General features: G+C 42.1%; 1 protein-coding gene across 2 annotated transcripts in view; it reads right to left on the bottom strand.

Annotated features, from left to right (window-relative positions):
• The window catches only part of DPP10 (dipeptidyl peptidase like 10), a 583710-nt gene that overhangs the window by 27661 nt on the left and 530602 nt on the right, over positions 1–25447 (bottom strand). For both annotated transcript variants that reach the window (XM_075430457.1, XM_075430456.1), the window contains exons 11-16: positions 14237–14360; positions 12069–12107; positions 10664–10771; positions 2590–2681; positions 989–1036; positions 163–284 (exon numbers count right to left, since the gene is read on the bottom strand). In XM_075430457.1, coding sequence (XP_075286572.1) covers positions 163–284; positions 989–1036; positions 2590–2681; positions 10664–10771; positions 12069–12107; positions 14237–14360 — 533 coding nt within the window. The remainder of the gene's footprint in view (positions 1–162; positions 285–988; positions 1037–2589; positions 2682–10663; positions 10772–12068; positions 12108–14236; positions 14361–25447) is intronic.

Genomic DNA, 25447 nt, shown 5'->3' with positions numbered 1-25447 from the left:
CACAGAACGTCTTTACTTACAGTCTTGCAATAAGCTCTGTACAGAACTTTGAGTAATCCACTACTGAGTTAAACGTTAGACTCCAGTCTAATGCACTTCTCAAGGGAGTACATTAATTCAGAAGCAAACACAGGACTAATACACGGTGTGCATTTGACTTACCTTTACAGTGCAGTAAGAAGTGCCTATTCATGGGGCTAAACTTTGCACTGAAGTACGTGCACTGGTCTTTCAAGAAGTTACATGAGAGACACTGACGATTCAATGATCCCACTGTTGATACACTGGGGAAAAAATTGAAAAGAAACATTTTCCATTGGAATAAAATACAATAAACAAAGAATTAGCTCATCAGTGTGACAAAATTTGTTTCAGTCCCTGAACTTGCCAAAATATCACTGTCTTATTTTGTGCCTGACGCAAACTGTTTTCAGATGACTCAGTGGACTGCTGTTCTGTAAACTGCGCAATGTGGACAAGATCCAAAACCTGCCCAAAGCAGGACTTGGATTCCAATAACTAGCAGTGCTGTGGGGTAACAGTGTTAGGACACCACGAAAAGTCTCATTAACTTCAGATTTAAGCACTGAAGTTTGCGTAAGGACGAGACGCTTTGCCCACACACTTGAAATGGCATGATTAAACCCCATAAATACTATTTTTATTTAGAAGATTTTTGCTACTTCATACTACACGCTTGCATTTAGGTTTAGCTTTTTAGACGCTTATAAAGGACTAGGGAAGACCTAAGTGGTAACAACATGTTGTGTTAAAATCTTTTCCATATTTTAAAAAACGTAAAATATCATCAGCATTTTTAATTTTGAAAAACTGTGATTCTTTCCTTGTTACAGGTCAAATGTACTAATTTTTATACAAGATAAATGATTATCCAAGCCCAAAACAGCAAGTAAACTGACAGAACATCATCACAGCCCTTATGGATTGGGATGAAGAAGCTGTTAACACAGCCCCACGTACTTCTTACCTATGTAGCTGTCTTCCTCTTGGGGATTCTTCAGTGCTTAAGAAATAACTACGCCCAAAAGATGAAAAAGGTTAAGTCAGTTTGGTAAACTGTCTGATTTGAGTGGTGTTTAGAGAAGTGCGAGAAATCATAAATAACATTTTTTTAAATTAAAAATTCCCAAGTACACATGCAGATCAAATACTTCTATACAAACCAAAGCTCCAAGATTAGAGTTAGACCCAGTACACAGAATAGTTATTTCAGATGTGATATTTCACATTAAAACAGTGATGAGCACAGTATTTGATAGTTTCTATTCAATTCTTGTAATGCCTAGGAGCTCCAACAGCAACCAGGAGCCCTTTCTGCATATTACAAATACAGAAGACAAAGTTTCTCCTTGTCTTCAAGAATTTGCAATATAAATCCAAGGAGTAGGAAAAGGTCACAATGAAACTATATCATAAATTACGATGGGCCTTATGATACCTCGAAAGCCTTTTTGAGTTGTAGAACAACTTTTTTTCTGCCTAGAGAGAGAAGCTAGCACCCTAGGCAACGGTTTACAGACAAGGTTGAGCGCGCAGAAAAAGGCTTAGTAGAGCTGCTGCAAGAATATCAAGACAAATCCTTGGTGTGTCCCAGATGAGATCCCCACAAAGTTTCTGCCTGATAGGCAGAGGGAGGGTAAGGATGTCCTCTCGAGTGGCTGAGCCAATCCACATGCAGTCTGCCACCTCTCTGCAGGCTCAGTGCATCCAGACCTCATTTTTTCATCTGAGCCCTGGAGAAGTACCAAGAAATTCTCTACGGATGTATTTTCAAAACCCATGGAAGGACTGGTTAGGAAGGATGTTTCTCCAGTACCAGTGGAGATGACAGGCATTGCTGCAGCCTCAAAATGTCCTTGCTGAAATATCATTTATTTAAAAAAAAATCAGAATTAGACACATCTGTTTACTTTTTGCCACGTGCAGATATACCTGAAGACTAACCAAGATCCACCAAGTTACATGGAGCCTTCAGATATTTTGTGTCAGTTCTGTACTGCTCCCAAAAATCACCAAGTATGTGCTGCATTTCCTCCCAACTATAGCACTAAGATGAGCTTTGGCACGATTTCTCCCTGAGCGAGCTGGGTGAAAATCTGGGGTTTGGAAAATCTCTCTATAGAATTTGAATTTATGAGGTTGAATCAGATCCCCAAAGTCCAGAGACCTCACGCAGTAACCAAGCAAGTATGAAAACTGAAGATCTTGGGTTGTATCAAGTACTAAAAATTTACTATGATTTCTTATCTGGAATCCAAGAAAGCAGTCACCAAAATGTTATTACTGCTGCGCTGTGTGTTGATTTCTTTTATTTTAAAAAATACAGTGAGTAAACTGATGTCATGGTACGCTCCTTTTCCCTCTGCATAAAAACACACACAGGAATATACTGGCAGATAAATTGTCTTGTAACTGCACTTTATGTACACAGGAGTGTAAAATTTATAGTAATGCTGAAAAATGAAAGAAATATTGTTGCTTAATTTTAGACATTTTATTTCCAGTCACATGGATTCCGCTTTAATAACTCAGATATTTTCATAAACAGACAAAGAGAATAGTGCTTACATCTTCTGTGTATTTTCATCATATGCCAAGATTTTGATAACTTCCCAGTTTCCCGATGTCAAGTGTCTCACACTGATTTGTTCACTTTTAGCCTGGAGAGAGATGGAAAACATTAACTTTCACCTTACTTGTTACATTTTTCTTTGCCTAGAAGGATTGTCTGCACATGTCATCACTGATTACAGCTTTTTAAACTTTAATGCACAACATAACATCTTTAAATCACCAACCTCACATTTTGACAGGCCTGAACTTCAAGTATCCTTTCCCTCCCATATATAAACTTTTCAAAGTCAGTAAAATCACCTCAGTTTTCATCACAATTTTCCTTCAGTTGCCCATGCGCCAACAAACAATTGAAGACAGGCTCATACAGGTGACACTGTTGTGGGTGTGTACTATGGGCCACCTGACCAGGAAGAGGAAGCTGATGAGGCCTTCTACAGGCAGCTGACAGTAGCCTCACAGTCACAGGCCTGGGTTCGCATGGGGGACTTCAACCACCCTGACATCTGCAGAGCATTGATGATAACTTTCTGATGCAAGTGGTGGAGGAACCAACAAGAAGAGGCTGGACCTTGTACTAACGAACAAAGAGGGACTGGGTGAGCATGTGAAGGTTGGGGGAGCCCCAGATGCAGTGACCATGAAATGGTGGAGTTCAGGAACCTGTGTGGAGGAAGCAGGGCAATGAGTAGGATCAAAACCTTGGACTTCAGGAAAGCTAACTTTGGCCTCTTCAACAACGTACTTGGATGAATCCCATGGGTCAAGGCTCTAGAAGGCAGGGGGGTCCAGAGAGCTGGTTGCTATTTAAGCATCACTTCCTCCATGCTCAGGATCGGTGCATCCCCCTGAGAAAGAAATCTAGCAAAGGAGGCAGGAGACCCGCGTGGATGAGCAAGAAGCTTCTAGCGGAACTCAGACGGAAGATAAAGGTTCATGGAATGTGGAAAGAGGGACAGGCCACTTGGGAGGAATACAGGAACACTGTCAGACCATGCAGGTGTAATTGATGGCCTTGCTGGACTTGTCAAATGCAAGACGAAAGACAAACTCGGACTGAGGTGTCAAGAGCCGGAGAGTTAACAAAGGGAGCGATTGACTTGTGCTTATCTTATCAGACAGAAGTAAGGTGGGATAGCCCATCACTGTAAACCCAGTGATCTGTGGGGCGCAGCGCAGGCTGCACAGCCAGAGATTGCTTCAGATAAAGAACAGATGGGCCCCGGCAGTGCATACCAAGATGCCTGCACCATATGCGTGTCAAACTGCTGAGTCCCGCTTCTGACGACACGACATTCCATGCCAAGAGCCAATCGGTACACAGTAACTGACTTAGTCTCACCTTGCCAAAAGATTTCCCAAACATATAAAAATTGGCACTTGAAAACTCTCTTTGGGAGGAGGAGCCAAGCGAGAACTTCACCTGACGGATGGGTCAACGGGCCTGAACCTCTCTTCCCCCCCAAAAAAGGGATGCCTTTTTGGTAAAGAGTCGCGCCTTTGACTTTGTCAGACGTATCCCCGGGAACACTTTGTTAACTGAAGTGCTAAACCATTGCCTTGATCTCAGCTTTTGTAGACAGTGCATTTATCAATGGCAATTCCGAATCTGTGATACCTGTCGCTTGAATAAATTATCTATTGTTTCAACTTTGCAAAACTGTTTCAGTGAAAGTCCTTGGAGGGCCTCTGACAGGCAAGTTGAATCTGGTAAGTGGCTATACACTTAACCCTTTAGACATAAACCGTTGACCAGGTCTGGGACTAGGAGTAGATTCAGCCGCACCTAGACTCTCCTCTGAGAGAGAGTTTAGAACGCAAGGGGGTCTGCTCTGAACCTCGTGACTCAACAGGCGGGCTCTCCTTTTGCCGCTTATCAGACTCCCCTTACCCCCTTTTAACACGACAAGGGAAGCAACAAGGAAGGCTATGGTCCACCTGGAATTGAAGCTGGCAAGGGATGTCAAAGGCAACAAGAAGGGCTTCTTCAAGTAGATCAGCAGCAAACGGAGGACTAGGGAATAAGTGGAGCCACTGCTGAACAAGGTGGGTGTCCTGGTGACGGAGGATACAGAGAAGGCTGAGTTACTGAACGCCTGCTTTGCTTCGGTCTTCACGGCTAAGGCTGGCCCTCAGGAATCCCAGGCCCTGGAGGTAAGAGAGGAAGCCTGGCAAAACAATGACCTTCCTTTGGTCAAGGAGGATTGTGTGAGAGATCATTTAAACACTCTGGACACCCACAAATCCATGGGCCCCGACGGAATGCACCCACAAGTGCTGAGGGAGCTGGCAGATGTCATTGCTGAGCCACTCTCCATCATATTTGAGAGGTCCTGGAGGAGCCAATGTCACTCCAGTCTTCAAAAAATGCAAGAAGAAAGACCTAGGGAACTACAGGCTGGTCAGCCTCACCTCCATCCCAGGAAAGATGATGGAGCAGCTCATTCTGGATGTCATCATCAAGCAAGTGCAGGAAAAGAAGGTTATCAGGAGTAGTCAGCATGGATTCACCAAGGGGAAATCATGCTTGACCAATGTGATAGCTTTCTATGATGGCGTGACTGGCTGGGTAGAGCAGTGGATGATGTCTACCTCGACTTCAGCAAGGCTTTTAACACTGTCTCCCATAACATCCTCCTAGAGAAGCTCGGGAAGTGTGGGCTGGATGAGTCAACAGTGAGGTGGATTGAGAACTGGCTGAATGGCAGAACTCAGAGCGTTGTCATCAGTGGCGCTGAGTCTAGTTGGAAGCCTGTAACTAGTGGTGTCCCCCAGGGGTCAGTACTTGGCCTGGTCTTGTTCAACTTCTTCATCAATGACCTGGATGAAGAGACAGAATGTACACTCAGCAAGTTTGCTGACGACACAAAACTGGGAGGAGTGGTGGATACACTAGAAGGCTGTGCTGCCATTCAGCATGACCTGGACAGGCTGGAGAGTTGGGCAGAGAGGAACCTGATGAAATTCAACAAGGGCAAGTGCAGGGTCCTGCACCTAGGGAACGAACAACTCCATGCACCAGTACAGGCTTGGGGCAGACCTGCTGGAGAGCAGCCCTGCGGAGAGGGACCTGGGAGTGGTGGTGGATGACAAGTTGACCATGAGCCAGCAGTGTGCCCTGGCTGCCAAGAAGGCCAATGGGATCCTGGGGTGCATCAAGAGGACTGTGGCCAGCAGGTCAAGGGAGGCTCTCCTCCCCCTCTACTCTGCCCTGGTGAGGCCCCATTTGGAGTACTCTGTCCAGTTCTGGGCTCCCCAGTTCAAGAAAGATGAGGAACTGCTGGAGACAGTCCAGCGGAGTGCTACCAAGATGATGAGGGGACTGGAGCATCTGTCCTGTAAGGAAAGGCTGAGGGAACTGGGCTTGTTTAGCCTGAAGAAGAGAAGGCTGCAAGGGGATCTTTCAAATGCTTATAAATATCTTAAGGGTGGGTGTCAAGAGTCTGGGGCCAGACTCTTTTCAGTGGTGCCCAGTGACAGGACAAGGGGCAACGGGCACAAACTGAAGCACAGAAGTTCCAGCTGAACATGAGGAAGAACAACTTCACTTTTAGCGTGACGGAACACTGGAACAGGTTGCCCAGAGAGGTTGTGGATTCTCCTTCTCTGGAGATATTCAAGACCCGCCTGGACAAGGTCCTGTGCAGCCTGCTCTAGTTGGCAGGGGGGTTGGACCAGATGACCCACATAGGTCCCTTCCAACCCCAATGATTCTGTGTTTCTGTGAAGCCCTACACTTCAGGCTAAGGATCTTGTCATTACACGTATTTTGTTTCTCTTTGAGTTTCTTTTCCTTTACAGTGGCATAGCAGGGGAATCTGACTCAGACCTCTGTAACCAAAACTCTGCATCAAAGTGTGTTCACCAAGCTTCCACGTTTCTCACATGCTTGTACTATGCCAAGATTATGGCAAAGATGCTGTGCCAAGACAGGACATCACCACCACCCTCATCCGAAGAGGCAGGGAAACCTCCACAAGAGATGCACCGCACAAACTCACACACAGCAGTTCACAGGATCGAAACCTAGGTGAAGCCCCTGCTTCTTCATGCACTCTGAAGAAGCCTCTCTTTATTCAGGGTCTATAAGGAGACTCTAAGAGTGGCTCCAAATTTTGCAACTGAACCAAATGCTTACAGGTTGTGGAGCGTCCCTGGCTCCCTCTCATAAATTGTTCCTACCCCAGTGCGAGTCTAGAAGAATAACTGCTACAAGGGGAAATTCAACACCTCTCTCAAAGAAAGTGATAGCAGTTTTCTCAGCCAATGCACCAGGGACTGAATGAGGAAACATCAGGATGCACTGCATATCTGCCTTGAGGTAGAATCAAACTCTTGGCTAGATGCTGCTGCAGACTCCTCATCAGACACAGGTTAAAAAAGGTGAAACCTGAAGATTGAGAAGCTCATTTGAGACGGCTTCCTAGTGCAAAAGCTAAAATTCTTGCTTAGGCTTCTGAAGATCAGAACTTCAATCATGAACATACTTGAAGAATAATTTTTCTGTGCTAGGGCTATGATGCTTGGCCCGGGTATAAAAATTCCTAGTTTTCAAATTCAAGACAAATGTAAAGAAAAGAAGTGATACTTCATTTTATATGTCAGCTTTAGTGGGTGAAACTGAGAAGCTGCAATTACAAAGGAGGTCAGAGGGAGGACTTCATGGTGCTTTCTGAACTTGCGCCCCATGAATCCAGAGCACCAGTCCACAGCTAATCACTGTGGCCTCAGTGGTTATGTGGCCTACAAAAAGTCATAAATGCAAAGAGGTGTTTTTTTTTAATCCCTGCATTTCTGAACTGCACCTTGTAAACTTTGAGCTCTACATCAACAGCAGCAATAACCAAAAAGCAGAAATTCTCAAGGACACCTATAAGACACATCTGGAAATGGCAAGGCAGAAACAAGTCCCTTAGAACTGATGTGTTTGCTAACAGATCCACAAGGAAAGAATGATGTAGTCATTGATGAGTCTTGCAAGTTCCAACTGAAATCAGGACGTTGTGCTAGGTGTTGTACGTGTGTTTATGATGACGGTTCCCTCGTTCAGGAAGGTTCTTATATTCAGTGCTGTCTCCAGGAATGATTAAAATACAAATCAGTGATTTATTATGACTATTTCTTCTCTAAAGAGAGAGAAGCTGCAACTATTGAAAGAGATATTTAAATATTGAGATCACAGAATCTAACAAGAAACAGCAATAAAAAGCCCAGCCAAGCGTTAATAAACATGGTTATTTTTCAAGGTTACAGCCGCAATACATAATTTATGAAGCTTGCAGGAAGTTCTTGCCTTGATCCATTAAAGTTACTTTATAATTCTTATTCTGTGGTTGGAAAAAAAGAGACTTTCTAGAGTTGCAAAACCCATAGTAAGAAATTTCCAGACACCTAACACGAGTCAATCCCATTTTCAGATTAGTTTCTTTTAAATATTTCATAAGTTACTAAAAGCATTTGAAAACTGTTAACACACACACATCTAGCCCTCTACATTCAGACAGAAAGCAATATATGAAAGACAGTAACCTTTTAAACAGTAACATCCCCTTACAAGATTTAACTAGATGCTTCTGCTAACCCGCTTTGATTGTATCATTGACAAGTTATTCTGAAGTACAAAGAAACATGACCCAAAAAAGGTCACCATTTGTCAGCACTTGTAAGACTGACAAATAAGCCTCAGTGATTAAATTAATCTAAAGTGAGACATTAAAATTTACTTTGTCACTGTATGTGAAGGGTGGGTGTCAGGAGGATGGGGCCAAGCTCTTTTCAGTGGTGCCCAGTGACAGGACAAGGGGCAATGGGCACAAACTGAGGCACAGGAAGTTCCGGCTGAACATGAGGAAGAACTTCTTCCCTCTGAGGGTGACGGAGCCCTGGAACAGGCTGCCCAGGGAGGTTGTGGGGTCTCCTTCTCTGGAGATATTCAAGACCCGCCTGGACAAGGTCCTGTGCAGCTTGCTGTAGGTGACCCTGCTTCAGCAGGAGGGTTGGACTGGATGACCCACAAAGGTCCCTTCCAACCCCTACTATTCTGTGATTCTGTGATTCATGTTGGTTCTGTGTTTTAACTCTCCTGCACTTGGAGGCTGATTTCTGTGAATGAGCTGACAACCATCTTGAGTAGTACAGAGAAGTAACGAGAATCTGAATACAAAATTCCAATCTTAACTGAGCTCCATCACAAAAAAAATGTGATCATCTGGGTACTGGAGATTGCCAACTGCTTTAAATTCTGCAGGGCACCTGTTACGCCGCTGTGGCTCTCACAAGGTGTGACAAACATCTGATGTGACAAAAGACTTTATGTGCAACGGTTAATATAATTTTTATGCCTCCGTGTTTGCTTTAGAAATAATGGACAATCAGATTAATGCACTGTGTAAAACACATCATATAAACACATTTCCTGTCCTTTATTGCTCTGTATCAGCCCCATTACCACGCAGAATGTTGCTTATTGATGAATAACGGTTGATACATGGGATATCACATTTCTGCTTCTTCTCAGGAGTAGCTATATACTTAAAGCTAAATTTGTCACTGGTGATACCATTCAGACTTGTTTACTCATAGTGATGGCAGTAAAAATAGAAGTATTTTTGATTTTTGGATTTGTGCAGTACCCAGGGTTCTAATTCTGCCTAAACAGGGTAAAATACTAAACTCTTAATCATAAGCTTGACTTCAAACATTATTCTAGTGGGATTATAACATGTATTTATAAGTGGGTATATATTTAATTATCTTATTGAGTAGGAGTGGGCTTGATCTTTTATTTTCCTGAATTTGGATCAAGCTTCCTGGGCTCTTCAGTACTGAAAAATGTCACAGCCTACAAGTCTGATTGTATCTGTAACATCCTTGGGAATGTTGCAAGCTAATTTTCATATCTACATTATTATTATTTCATGTATTTTAAAGATACCTATTCATATTGGGAAAGAAACCAAAATAAGACTTGACTAAATGGTTTTGTTCTGGTGTGAATTTTTGTGTGGTTACTATATTAATATACCTTTACCAGATACCACCTAAGTATCTGTTTCCTTTAGAAGACAGAATTTAGCAAGCCTTTGATCCCTTTTTTCTTCTCCGATTCTTTCATGATATATTTACTCTAGTGAACAAGTGTCTTGTTCTTGCTTCTTCAGGCTAAATTTTCATTAAAGTTCTTTTGCTCTTTTTCTGTCTGCAGTACACTGTGAACATATTTCAGACTTCATAATGTTCATACCAGAACACTGTCATAAAGGGAGATAATAGAGCTGCCTGGTGCCAAGTCTGCTATTTTGATGTTTTGGGTACCTTGATAATTCCTCCTATGTCATATGGCTCTGCTAAAGTACCTGGATTAATGCTCTGCTGATTTAAATGGATGCCTTGGAGTGTTCCGTTCCAGGGCATAATTTCCATTATTAGTTCATCACAACTTCATACTGGTGACCTTCAAAGTCACAGTGCAAATTTATCTTCTTTCAGATTCTTCTTTGGAAAAAGCAATGACCCTGGGAAATGGAAGCCACTGGAAAATGTTCCAAAAGGTAATAAGAGAATCCTAATTTTCACAAAATTTAATGTTTTGGGTATTGCCTCCCTTTACTGTTATGTGTAAGACCAGAATTCTGAACTGACATTTAAAATTATACTTATGCATATATAGTGAATATAAAGAGGCTAAAATGAGCGTTTCTGCAGGTCCCTTGAATTTCTGCAGCTATGCAACATTATTATTGACAGAAGAGTTTAACAAGAAAATATCTCTACTTGTCTATAGAGGTACGAAGAAAACACGAAATCTTCCACAGAGAGTACTTTGGAAGTACTCATTTTTTCATTTAGAGACCTTACATGCCACCACAGCAGAGGTCTAAGAAAAGAGAGAGAGCGCTCCGATTACTCTGCAATATCCAAGCGACAACCTGGACAGGACAAATTATCACAACACATGCGCTCAGACTATTGAATTGCAACTCTTTGCTTTGGTCATGCATCCTCAGTAAAAGTCCTAGATATTAGATATCCCCTAGGATATTAACAGCAGCCTGAAGCAAAACTTTACCTGTACGATAAACATGGCTATGTGGTGAAATTCGCCCCGTCCTCCCTGCTTCACCGGGACAGTCATGAAGAACTTACTGCCGTCCTTGGAGAAAACTGGTTCTTCGTTCTACAGACGTAAGATTGTGTTAGTTTGTCACACTTTCCACTAAAATTCAAAAAACAACCCATCAGCTTCAGTTTTTTGTCTCCTTGGTTTTGGTAGGTACTGTGCTCATAAAATAACTGGACAAAAATCCTTAGATTTTAAATATATTCTGCTAAGATCAACAACAATGTGATGGCTACAGGTAAATATAGTTCACTCCAGTAGTTACCATTGTGCAATCTTGTCCTAAAGCACAGGGTGACAGCCCTTGCAACACTCTCCCCTCCCAATGCAAGGGCTGGTAGGCATGGATACATTCCTTTACAGACTCACAATTGATGACAGAGATAAGTCCTGCTAGTGATGAGGAGAGCAAATGTTTCCATGGTCTGGACTCAGCAAAACACTACCACGTAATGGAACACTCACTGACTCTGATTAAATTGTACGGAAAAAATAACCACATTGAAGTGAATGACAGTCTTACCATAAATTGTAGCCTGATGTGATACCATCACTCCATGTCTAACTTTACACAGAAATATTAAAGGAAAACGGCTTGCTATAAAAGCAAAGATTTTTTAAAATGATTTCTCATTTGCACATTGCAAAATGAAGCCTGAAATGTATTTTAAATAGAATGTGTTTCATCCATTTATTAGATGGCTCTTCTGAAGCCATGGAAATCGAATCATTTACTGACATTAGTTCAACATATTGTTCTGGGTATGAATTTAGAAATATTATTCTTACACATTCCAGTTACAGCCTGTATGACCTCTAATCTTTGAACTCCTTTGGGTTTAATTTAGTGAGGTTATTTTTTAATTGGAAAAAAAAAATCAGCACAGTATATAGGACATGCTTGGAATAGGATTCGTCTGATCTATCTTTAACCATCCAAGAGTTAGGCAGTCAATCAGCTGGTCATCTAAGTGCTTACTTCACTGAATGCAGAGATGGGAAACTGAAGGGAACATTGCCTCTGAATGCCAGACAGGTGTCTCAGTTCGAAGAGCTGAATTGCTCTCTGGAAGCGCGGATCTCTTTCCACCACTGACACAGTTAGCTAGAGAGTGAAATGTCCTCTCTGGGATGCTAAGTGACAGGATTACCACTACCAGAGAAGTAAGCTGCCATCTGAATGTTTACAGAGACACTGCTATAATCCTCAGATGTTAAATTAATTTAGGATCCTAAAAAGTATCAGTTTCAAAAGCAATGGATTTTAATAGCTTATAAAATAACAAAAAATTAAATAAAAATGACACTAAAGCAATTACACATTATACAGCCAGAAACAGTATTTATACTATACCTGTTTAGGAAGCCATAGGTCTGACTGCATTTCATATTTCTAAAAAAATAAAAAAATGTTTTCATGAAATAGCTATAGATCAAAAATATTTCCCACATTCAGCAAAAGGTCTCTAGCTATTTCGTAGGTTTTTTCCTACTGTGTCTTCACATCTCTTCATTGGCACTTACATTCAAATAAACAATAATTTAATTACAAAGTGAGCTGCTTTATTCAGACTTTTTGGTAGAACACCACAGGGGACCTAAGAATGCATTTTTCATTCCGTTCTGATTAGCTATCAAGAAGCTTTACACAGGCAGTTATATTTGTTTTTTACCTCTAGGCATCATCTGACAACTGGATATTTTAGGTCCTTCATCAACACTGGGCAAACAGCCAGCACCAAGCTCAAAGTGTGAGACCTTTTCAAACCACAATCCCTTGCTTTAATGTGTTGTAGTGTGGCTTTAGTGAAGAAAAAAAAAAATATGCAAATGATTGTTTTTTATTGGTCACACTCATATTTCACATCATGCCATCTAAAAAAACCCTCAAATACCATACACACATTGTTGGGAAAAAATATAGAATATACGTCAACTGTTGTAAATTGTCAGTCACACTGAAGTCATGAAAATTCATTAGCTATAGAAGCATCTGTAGATACATGGCCGGAAAAATGAAAAATGTGTAGCTACTATTGCAGCTGGTTTTATACAGTACTTTTTGGAATTAAGAACATGTGCAAAATGCTAAAAAATATTAAAAAAAGTAATAGGTTCACAGCTGAAATCAAATGGTCTGGTACAATGTTAAACCCTCACAATATGGCCTTTCCTCATCCGTTACTGAATTCAAGAGCATCACCTTATCCCAAGCGGACGCAGCGTAAGAACCACTCAGGGTTACGAGCATGAGCCCCGTCTGAGCTGTGCTCTGCAGGGTGACACTGCATCGCTACCCTTCCCCACCCACCTACACGGTCCTCCGCTGCACTTTATTTCTTCTGGAGTGGGACTTCTCAGTCTCTCTCTTCCATTATGTCCTGGATTACAGCTCCCTGGACACCTACTTCAGACAAGTCCAACTGACCTTGGAGCACACAAGGGTTTCCTCTCAGAAGTGACCACTCACAGTGGCTCCCGACCGACTTTCTCAAGAAAGGGGCACGAGGCTTGCAGGAACACGTAAAAAGCAACCCAATCAACAAATCTCCATGTTCACCATCTTAATCCACAGTTCAGGCACTTATTCACAGTTCTGGAGTCAGGAAAAGCTATCTGCATTATGTAGCAAAAGCAGCAGACAAGCTCGGAAATAGTCCCCACCACTTCAAGCATGACTGACTTCAGTAGCAGACACTGATGGGAGCCTTTTGACTCAGAGGCCAAACTTAGACCCACATTAATCACTCATAACCACTTATCTTGTCAAATTATACCCTCTACTTCGGAGCATCTGTTGGTACTGATATTAGCATGTATAGAAAATACTTATACTTTTAGCTAGTTCTGGGAAGAGACTGTGACTCAGAATGGGAGAGTGGCCAACTGCATTCAAGATGCAAGATTGACTGTGGAAATGGAGAGACGTAATGCTGGAGTGTCAGAAGTCAAAGTCTGGGTCAAGGGACGCAATGCGGCTGGACTGAAATAGAAAAATGTATTTCAGTTTGGCTTACATTCAGAATGAAACATCCCAGTTGCCTTTCAATTTTATGTTTTTCTGAAGTTACTTAATTCTGCTATCAAATTTGCAGGAATTATCAGAATTTTACACCTTTTCCTTAAACACACGTAAGCTGCGAGAGACAGATCTGAAATGAAACTCTGTAGGGGGAAAGAGGAGAAATCAGGCAGCTGAAAATATCTGACGGAAGACAAGCTTGCTTGTCACTGCGCTAGCTATATCTAAATTACACGATGTTCAGCAACTGCAGTTTCCACTGAAGTTAATCAATGAACAAAGCTTAGTAATTGTGAAAGCATCACTCAAAGTTGCTAACTGCATGAAATCATTTCACCAGATTTGGAATTTTCTCACATCTATTTCCTCCCTGTTGGCTAATATATGCAGCTTGCAACTACTGCATCTGCAAATTGCTTTCTGAAAAGCTTTTTCTGAGTATGAAAACAAAATGCAGGAAGAAACCTTGAAAAGAGAGTTTAGGAAAAAATCCAACTTACCCTGCTGCAAGCCCCAGTTGTAGTTTCACAAACTGTAAGGATGGAGATATTCTGAGGTCTGTTTAACCACCTCACCACAGCCTTGGTGTTGCTTACCCATTTCACCATGGTGATGTAGTATTCCCTTAGGAAACATTTGAAAACACAATGTTCAGTTCATTCCCATTTCAGATGAGACTTTTTTAAAAAAGTATATACAGTTCATCAGATGCTGCATGTCAGTACTCAGTACTGAGGGATGGAGTCCAGCGGAGGGCTACAAGGATGGTGAGGGGACTGGAACATCTCCACTACGAGGAGAGGTTGAGGGAACTGGGCTTGTTCAGCCTGAAGAAGAGAAGGCTGAGAGGGGACCTTATAAATGCCTACAAATATCTGAAGGGTGGGTGTCAGGAGGATGGGGCCAAGCTCTTTTCAGTGGTGCCCAGTGACAGGACAAGGGGTAATGGGCACAAACTGAGGCACAGGAAGTTCCGGCTGAACATGAGGAAGAACTTCTTCCCTCTGAGGGTGACGGAGCCCTGGAACAGGCTGCCCAGGGAGGTTGTGGAGTCTCCTTCTCTGGAGATATTCAAGACCCGCCTGGACAAGGTCCTGTGCAGCCTGCTGTAGGTGACCCTGCTTCGGCGGGGGGGTTGGACTAGATGACCCACAGAGGTCCCTTCCAACCCCTACTATTCTGTGATTCTGTGATTCTGTGAGAAAATAACCCCAAATGCCCAGCACCTGTGTTCCAGCAAGGGACCAGGTTCAGTCCTAGCGTGCTGTTCCGCTGGGGAATTTGTACTCTGTTAGCACCTCCTTCTCAGCCATTTAAAATACACAAACTTTGGCAACTGCAAAAAATTTACTTGTGGTAAACGCAAGTTTGTGAATACACATGAACCATGTACTTGCCAGCCGGCTTAAAAATGAACACTAAATTCCCACAGAAGCCAGTATTCTCCCATACCAAATAACTTCAGAAGAAACACACATTTTTGCAAAAAAATCCAGCCCTACTGCCAAAAAAAAAAAAAGGTCTGTAATGTTAGATGGCAGACAAGACCACTTCAAGATGTCACTTGTTATAAGTAACAAGTATTTCATAATTAGATTGGATATTAGGAAAAATCTCTTTATTGACAGAGTTGTGAAACATTGGCACAGGCTGCCCAGGGAGGTGGTGGAGTCCCCATCTCTGGAGGTGTTCAAAAAACATGTGGATGTGGCGCTTCAGGTCATGGTTTAGTAGTCATAGTGGTGTTGGCTTGACGGTTGGACTTGATCTTAGAGGTCTTTTCCAACCTTAACGATTCTGTGATTCTATGAACGGGACTTCTGCATATAGGGAAGTCACACCCACTATTGGTGCATGTCTGCTTCCGTTCTAACAAATAGCTCATAATATCAGACAAATTGTCTGTCCCTCAAGTACGCTAGCTAATGAAGGGCAGATGCCTAGGCACAGACTCAAGGTATGGAGTAGCTGCCTCTCTCCTCCCCAAATCCCGCCAGGCTGTCAGACTGGGGACATTGCAGAGGGAGCCCTGTTGCAGATCGTCATCCCAGCCAAGCTTTTTGTTTCGCTTCTCTACTCACGGTAGCTGGCAGCTTTCGGTCCAGCCTGAGTTATGTGTAACAGTGGAATGAACTTGTCTGGAAACTCAGCCTCCCTTTAAAACAAGGGTCTTAGCTTGCATATAATTAGGCTTTTAATCTAATACTGATGGAGATCTCATTACTCTTTGACAACACATATTTAATTATACATTCAAAAGACTTCTTACTACATCAAATATGCTAAGCAGCACCAACAGAAAATTGTGTACAACTGATGCTGCACACAGGAGATGCAGGAGACAGCAATTCACAGCAGCTTCATCCCGCCTTGGTCTGCTGCTATATTTAAAGAACACCGCTGAACATCCCAAGCCGCCCAACTTTCTTCTAGCTTTTATGTCTGAGTTTTAGTAAGACAGATATTTTCACATATGGATATCAGAATGACGACTAGAAATGGTGACTCCAGGTCTATTCAAAGTCTAATACTACATTTTTTGGTTTAAAAAGATTTTTTAACTTACTGAGGAGCAAAAACATGTGCCAAAAATAACACAAGATCTGACAATATCCAACAAGATACCAGGTGACACAGACAACAAAGCAATGATCCAACAAATGAGCCAAAGAGTGCAACACCAAATCTCAGGTAACTGGTTCCCCAGAGCAGAACTCAAGAAACAAGAGTTGAAAACTTCTACCTCTGCAGTCGTGCCTTCATAAGGCTGTTCAAAACCATTGCAACTGTGCATACAGAAGCCCGATGACAGCCAAAAGGAAATGTTCAAAACGTGTATAAGAACTGCCTCCCTCTACCGGTACTTAGACACCAAGGTAAGACAATATCCACTGACAGCAAAGCCCAAATTATCCCCAAACTAAATTCTACAAAATAGAGCCTGAGCTGTTCCATTTAAAAAAGTCTTCAGTGAGGGATGGAAACAGGAGATTTAATAATTCAGAATCCAGAGGACAGTAATTAACAGTCCAAATCAAACAATAACATCATCTTCCATCACTGACATAAACTCCTTGACCACTGAAGTGAAAGCAAAAGATCATTTAAAAGCTCCTTTCCTTTCCCTCTTTCATCAACTATATGCATAAAAATATGTTCCAATTTCACCACATTATGACTTTTTTATCAGGAGTGTGGTATAATGTGTGTGTGTATATACATATATATGTAGAAACACATTGCCTTCTGAAATTGAATACTATCTCCAGGTAATGTTCCTTTGTAATTCACAGTTTTGCAGTTAATCTAATATTTCACACGTACAGTGTGCATACACGCATACAGAGTAGTAGTGTTGTCACGGGTCAACAGATACAACCACGTCGAAGTTTGCAGGAGAAAATCCTATGTTTTATTAGATTGCCCGATACAGTTGAATAAAAACAGAGAAGCCTGCAGGGCAAAAACTGGTTTAATTCTAAAGAAGCTACCACCAATTTGTGTCTCCAAACTTATCAGACTTCTTTGCAACTAATCTAGACTCCTAGAGTGCATTGAGGATAATTTCTTAAGCCAGGTAATAGACACCCCTACTCGAGGGGATGCAATACTGGACCTGATGGTCACCAGTGCAAGTGAGCTCATCGGTGACGTCAAAACTGGAGGCAGCCTGGGCTACAGTGATCACACATTGGTGGAGTTCACAGTCCTGAGGAATATCGGGAAAGTGAGGAGTATAGTCAGGACCCTAAATTTTAGGAAAGCCAAATTCCAGCTCTTCAAGGAGTTAGTCAATAGGACCCCCTGGGAAACGGTCCTCAGGGACAGGGGAGCAGAACTGAGCTCACAGATCTTTAAGGATGCCTTCCATAAAGCGCAAGAGCTCTCAGTCCCCAGGTGTAAGAAAGCAGGCAAGGAACAGAAGAGACCAGCATGCCTCGACTCAGTCATGCTGGTCAAACTAAAGAGCAAGAGGGAACTGCACAGGGAGTAGAAGCAGGGACAGGTATCCTGAGAAGAGTGCAGGGACGCTGCCCAGTTGTGTAGGGAGGGGGTCAGGAGGGCCAAGGTGCAGCTGGAGCTGAGTTTGGCAAGGGATGCAAAGAGTAACCAAAAGGGCTTCTGCAGGTATGTCAGCCAGAAAAGGAAGGTTAAAAAGAAAGCGTATGCCTCCTGATGAACAAGAACGGTGACCTAGTATCGACAGATGAGGAGAAGGCTGAGGTACTCAACAACCTTTCTGCCTCAGTCTTCACTGGCAACCTCTCTCCTCACCCCTCCTGAGTCAATGGACCACAAGATGGGGACGACGGGGGTAAAGCCCCTCCCACTGTAAGGGAAGATCAGGTTCATGACCACCTGAAGAACGTAAACTACAGAAGTCTATGGGACCTGATGAGATGCATCCCAGGATCCTGAGGGAACTGGCTGATGTAGTTGCCAAGACACTCTCCATGATATCTGAAAGGTCATGGCAGTCAGGTGAAGTCCCTGGTGACTGGAAGTGCGGAAACATTGTGCTCACTTTTAAAAAGGGTAGGAAGGAGGACCCTGGGAAGTACCAACCTGTCAGCCTCACCTCTGTGCCTGGGAAGATCCTGGAACAGATCCTCCTAGAAGCTATGCTAAGGCACACGGAGGACAGGAAGGTGATTCGAGATGGCCAGCATGGCTTCACCAAGTGCAAGTCCTGTCTGACCAATAATGCAGTGACCACATCAGTGGACAAGAGAAAAGCAACAGACATAATCTATCTGGACTTCTGTAAAGCCTTTGACATGGTCCCCCACAACACCCTTCCCTCTAAATTGGGGAGATACAGATTTGATGGGTGAACTGTTCGGTAGATAAGGAAACAGTTGGATGGTTGCAGCCAGAGGGTAGTGGTCAACAGCTCAATTTCCAAATGCAGATCAGTGACGGGTGGTGTTCCTTAGGGGTCTGTACTGGGACCGGTGCTGTTTAACATTTTCATCAATGACATAGCGGGATTGAGTGCATCCTCAGCAAGTTTGCAGATGACACCAAGCTGACTGGTGCAGTTGACATGCCAGAAGGATGGGCCGTCATCCAGAGGGACCTGGACAAGCTGGAGAACTGGTCCTGTGTGAACCTCATGAGGTTCAACAAGGCCAAGTACAATGTCCTGCACCTGGGTCGGGGCAACTCCTTGTATCACTACAGGCAGGGGGATGAAGGGATGGAGAGCAGCCCTGCAGAGAAGGACTTGGTACTGGGGGATGAAAAGCTGGACAGGATCTGACAGTGAGTTCTCACAGCCCAGAAGGTCAACCATATCTTGGGCTGCATCCCAGCAGGCCAAGGGAGGGGATTCTGCCCCTCTGTTCTGCTCTGGTGAGAATCCCCCAAGAGTCCTGCATCCAGCTCTGGAGCCCTCAGCACAGGAAAGACATGGAACCTGTTGGAGTGGGGCCAGAGGAGGCCACAAAAATGATCAGAAGGCTGGAGCACCTCTGCTGCAAGGAAAGGCTGAGAGACTTGGGGCTGTTCAGCCTGGAGAAGAGAAGGCTGCACTGAGACCTTATTTTGGCCTTTCAACACTTAAAGACTGCCTATAGGAAAAATGGGGCAATCTTTTTAGCAAGGCCTGTCACGGTAGGACAAGGAGTAATGGTTTTAAACTCCAAGAGGGTAGATTTAGACTGGATACAAGGAAGAAATTTTTTTAGAATGAGAGTGGTGAAACACTGGAAGAGGCTGCCCAGAGAGGTAGTGAAGGCCCCATCCCTGGAAACATTCCAGGTCAAGTTGGATGGGGCTCGGAGCAACCTGATATAGTTGAAGATGTCCCTGTTCACTGCAGGGAGGTTGGGCTAGATGACCTCTTAAGGTCCCTTCCAACCCAAGCCATTCTATGATTCTTTTGTACTAGCAATGAAAATAAGCGCGGTCTCTTTCCCTCCAGACCCAAACACACAAATGTACTGGGATTACTGGACCCTCTGCAACTGTACACACATCAAGTTTCCTAACATCAGTTTAAAGAGGAGAGACTATGATTGCTTTCTGGACAAAGGACTGAAGGAAGACATTAAATAAAAATTTACACTCCTTTTAGATCCTCAATTTGATACCCATTTAATTAGGTGCTCTATAGCACTTTGCATGTTCAGAGCACAACTTTCATCCCTGTTTGGGAACATTTCTTAAATCAGATGGTGGATTAATTCACTGCATGTCCAAAGAGTAACAAACGCAATTACCAATCACCTGTGCAATGTTAGTTTAAACTCACTGTATCACACAGGGGCTGCATGGCAGAGACAGAATCCAATGTTAGCATTCAATTGGCTTAATAAGAGCAGACTCTTCTCTCTTGCTCTGGCTTGTTTTATTCAAGCTGTGTCTCCTCACTCCACTCCTAACTTTCTTTTTCCTACACTTTGTATAGCCAGTTCCAGAGTTTTCCTTATCGATCCCTTTGCTCATAGCAGGGCGACTATAACATGATCACTGGAACCACACAACCCGTTTGTTGATACCCATCTTCTTTATCCCCACCATCTCACTAGCTTTTAGGGCTCCCAATGAAATCTCTGATTTTCAAGAAAACCTAATTAAATCCCTGCCTCATTGACCTGCCTTTTTAGTTTTTAGCCAGCCCCCATTTCGTGGTCTGATCAAGTTTTCATCTCAGACTTTTTAGAGTCTCTTCCCTCTCATCCACTCTAGGATTTTTTCCTTTCTGAATTCCAAAGAGTTAGCTTTCCTCTTTACTCTGTATAAAAGCAGACTGAAAACACTGAAAACACAGAAAAGGCAGTTTCCTTCCACAACATCCCATGATCAGTCAGTACTGGAGGAGCTCGTACATGACTCACTTAATTCTAAGTTGGACTGAACAGGCAATGCATAACAACAAGAGCTTTAAGCTCCTTGACCAAACAGAGAGCTACTTGTGATTCCATATTCAGTATTTAAATCTGTTACTTGGCTTCAAATTGGTCTACAGCAATTATATAAGGTAATCAGTATAAAGAAGGTACAGCTTTCCCTTAGGTCTGTGAATCAGGAATGGTACGTACACAGTCAGCTCAACAGTAGGAGCTGGAACATCTCACGTGTGCTGAGGAGGTGCTGTACACTGAGAAAGGTCAGGTCTGGGGACCTGAGAGGGATGGAGGAAATTCAGTGAGAAAAAAAATTTCCAACTGTAGGTGTTAAGAAAGGAAATGTCTTTCCTGAGCATATGGAAATTCACTTTTTTCCAAAGACCTGTAACTTGATGAAATCTAGATTCATTTTTCACAGCTGATAAACATGTTAAATATCAAAGGTGTTTATCATGCTTTGCCAAGCTTGAAGACCCGATTTTTTTTAAATCTATCTATCTTATACAATGTTTTCCTTTATTTGATTATCTCAACTGATACACAGTTCTGTGGAGATAGTCTAACAGTTTGCTAACACATTTATTATCACTCCAGCATGTCCAGCACATCTTGTTTCACTTGTAAGTTTCGGGATGCTTGTGACTAGAAAGATATATATGTGTATCTTGCTGGCTGTGATTGTAAGTGCTTAGTAAAGTCAACAGAGACTACAAGCTGAACAAAGGAAAGGCATTTGCACTGCATTACACTGGAAGCACAGTTACAATCACAATTAAATTTGAACATTAGATATTTAGATCCAAAATAGACAAGACTAACGTCACAGTAGAGTAACTCACAGTATTAAACTTAAAAATAAGAAACTGTTCAAGAAAGGGCCAAACTTTCTAACTTCATACCATTCACTACAATGAAGAAATCTGCTCTAACTTTAAGCCAATGAGCTGATCATGAAAGAAAGCTGCTCATAAGAATAGCTGGAAGACATTTCATATTTATGTCAATGGAAAAAGGAAACTTACCTTTGTTGATGGTTTTAATAGATGTGGATTTCAATAATAAATGCAATAGGGTTCACCTAAAGAAAGCCAACTTATTATGCTTTACTAGTTTGCTGACAGGTTGTTGTCTAAGAAGGTAAACAACAGAAACTTGCCTCATGCACAGTGCTCTAGAATATTTACTATATTCTTAAATTATTTACACTGTTGTGCATTGAACAGCATATGAGAATTTACAGACACTAGTAGAAAATATCATTCTCAGAAACACACATAAAGAACAACACAAACTGAGACATGACTTGCAAGGTAGCTAAGATGACTACAGTTTTTTAGTAGTTTGGTATACTGTACATGACTTTATCTACACATACGTTGATGGATGTGCTGCAGTTTTCTTCTGAGACTAAGCCACGGGTATTTGATTGGAAGAAGCTTTTCTAGCTCCCCTTCCCACGGGTGCTGGTGGCCACCATCCTAGCCAGGCTAACAAGCTCTGCTCCCCATTTCCTTGTGGCCATGGGCCCTGGCCACCATCATCTTGGTAGCCCACTGACAGCCTCTCATTGTCCCCCTCGAATACCCAAACTGATGTGGGTGATACTCTGTCTTCACAGGTGATGGACAGAGAAATGTCCCTCAGTCTGCCGGCCACACTCCTCCTAGAGCAGCCCAGCCTTGGTGACAATCCGCATGTGCTGCTGTCCCCCATCCAGCCCCAAGCACAAACCCTCAGCAGGGCGGCTCGGTCCCATCCCCTGCTGACCCAGGGGCTTGTCCTGGCCCACACGCAGAACCTGCACTTCTTCCCACTGAACAGGGAAGGGAATAATCAATAAATACCTTAGCACTGCATGGGAAAAGTTCAATAAAATAAAGCCTATGAATATATTTTCATCCTGTAGGCTTTGGCTGAATAGATTACAGCCATTTGCTGTAAGGTATGACAGTGAATTAATCCTTTACATTAACCTTGTGAGATAGGTATTGTTATTGCCAAGTTACAGAAGAGGGGAAGTACAGAAGCAGGAAAGAAGTGACGAGACACAGCACAGCTGAGAAAAGCTGAAAGTAAAACCCAGTTTTCCTAATACCAAACTGCGTGCACCCTCCATCTTTCCCACTCCCAGTTAGAATCAAACAAATTTTCTATTCCAAAGCAAGGATCAGATAAAATGACTGCTGGAAGCATAAAACCAACCTTTCTAGATTCAAAGGGTGATTTAAAACTAGAAATACATAAATATCCACATGATTTTGCTGATTTGGAAATGCATGGATAACAAATGGTACACATGGAATAAAAACATCAAGGGGGTAACAGTATCTGCACAGAATACAACCACATGATTAGAGGAAGACTGTCAGTCTTTTTGTGACATTAACTGCAGACAGTAGATGGTAAATTTTTCCACAGAATAAAACTTTCGGGAGTAAATTTACAATTGTTATTGCTAGCTTTTTATCACAGTAACCTGAACAAAACTTGGGAAATATTACCAAGCACCTTTATAGAATCACTGCAAGTAGTAAATGAAGGCAGAACACTGAATTTACGCAATCTTACAAGTTCCCAGACGCCCTAAAAATCAGAGAAACAGTTTTCTGTCTTCAGAGGTCCTGCACTGCACAGTTTCAGGAGAGCCGAGAATCTCAATGTTACTTTTTGTGGCTATGAGTAACAGAGGTCCTCTTCCCTACAAATTTGTGTGGCTTCCCTACGTAGGAGTGAATCTCTCCTGTGACGTGTTGTACAATACATATTTCCAAAATGTTTCTGCCCTGAAAGATCCATTACAACTATACATGATAGTGTCCCATTCCATTTTATTCTGAAAGACTCCCATGACCTATTTACTAATGACTCCATAATGAATGGATTAGAAGGGTACTGAAAAAAATTGACCCCTAAAAGCAGCTACTACTTTTATCAAAAAAGCTAATACTTTTAAAAAACCTCCAACTGTTACAAACTACAAAGATTTCCACTCTAGAAAGGCCTGTTCAAAGTTCATTCTTCATACCTGTATATATATTGATATATGGATATATATGCGTTGATGACCAGTGTGACGACCGACTGCTACTCAAATCCAGAGTCAGAATGCAAGGTTTACAGTATACTTTGCTGACAACTATACAATTTTTGTAGCTTTTATAGCACTGACATTGTACCTTAATAGCTAAAATTAAGATGGAACTAACTTTTTTCCAGGTTTAAATAGTTTTACTGTCTTCTGATACTGCAGCAAAACAGAATTTTAAACATGAATACTGTTTCAATTAAAAAGGAACAATATCTTTATCAAGGACTCAAAAATCTGACAAAGATGTCCCGTAAGGCTTAAAAAGGCAATTCCATAAATTGAGCTACCGCTAGTTTCAGCTTCAAGATGCAAAAGAAGGTTTTAAGATACCAATATTAATTGATTTGATTCTACTTTTATTTTCAATCTGTTGGGGAGAAAGAATGAATCTGAAAAATCTAGATGGAATGTATGTATAAAATCTAGAGTGATACCATAACATCTGAACAACATTTGTGAGGGTTTTTTTTCTTGGGGATTTACACATTGCTTTCTCGTTTCACTTCTTCATGCCTTCTGACATTTAAAGGACAATTTTAATGCTGTTTAAGAGAGTTAAGATGCTAATCTTGATGGCAAGGAATCTCTTTCAGATTTTATACTATCACTTAAATTAATGAACAGTTAGCAAGCAGCAGGAGATTTTATTATGTTTTTCAGTATCAGCCCATAATAGAAAGAAAATACTTCAAAAGGCACAATATCATTCCTCTCACTAACACCATCAGTAAGCATTCCAGCTAACACAAATAATTGCAAGGCGTAATTCACTACTAAATTCATAATTCACTATCAAATAATCCCAATTAGAGTACCTCAATTTGCGCAGCAGAGAGCTACGTGAGTTTAAACTTGGTTGCAAAGGTTGTGAATCAGTGCCCGCTGTTAAAATCCTGATTGTTTTGGGAACAATTACCAAAAAATCTTTTCGGTTTTGCAGGAACTACAAAACCAGCAACTATATTCATAGGGATTTTTTTTTTAGCTAGAGGTAGATTTATGGTTGCCAATTCTTTCCACGTTTTTCCCCATCTGAAAATGCCCCGAGCAAAGAGAGAAAGTTGCACACCCCTGGCACTTTGGCTGCAGTCAGATCTGGACTGTGGTAACTCTTTTATTGTTCTTATTACCTATATTATATAATAATTTAGGGTTAGAAACTCATTAGCATGTGCACTGAAACCACAACAGGAATTTAATCAGTACACCTGCAATTCTACAAACTAGAATACAGGTACGAGAAGGGATGAAAATTTTCTTGATCTTAAACACAAGTTTCAAGGCATCTCAAAGCAAGGACAGGTAATTGGGAGCTCAGCTTAAGGTGGTAACTTTAGCAGGAGATTCATCAGCTGCAGCCAGACCCTATTTCTTCAGCCCCAAAGTCAAAGGGACTGTTAAATTAGCTCAGTGGTTCTGAAGCAGTTTCTCCTGAAAAACAGAGCACAGCCCTTCTTAGTCTATCTGATCTGGTGGCATCGCATCTCACCTTCTGTCACCTCACTGCATCTGTCAGCTGTGACGAAAAACAAAACTTTCCGTAACCTACTGGATTTGAAAAGTTCAGAGTATTTCTCTCTGAATGAGGGAACACCCTGATTACGTGTTCTGGGCATTTGTTATACATTTCTATATTCTGCAATCTCATTTCAGAAACTGGAAGCAGTAAGTTGGCCCGCAGCAAGGAAAAGCTGGGAGTGAATGCAGCAAAAACCACAGCAACAGGGCAGTGTTCAGCCCCTCTGACCATAGCTTAGGATTCTTAATTC

The sequence above is a fragment of the Opisthocomus hoazin genome, chromosome 9 (assembly GCF_030867145.1).
Source record: "Opisthocomus hoazin isolate bOpiHoa1 chromosome 9, bOpiHoa1.hap1, whole genome shotgun sequence".
Taxonomy (NCBI): Eukaryota; Metazoa; Chordata; class Aves; order Opisthocomiformes; family Opisthocomidae; genus Opisthocomus; species Opisthocomus hoazin.
The sequence above is the reverse complement of the archived record's forward strand: the minus strand, read 5'-3'. Positions and strand labels throughout refer to the sequence as shown.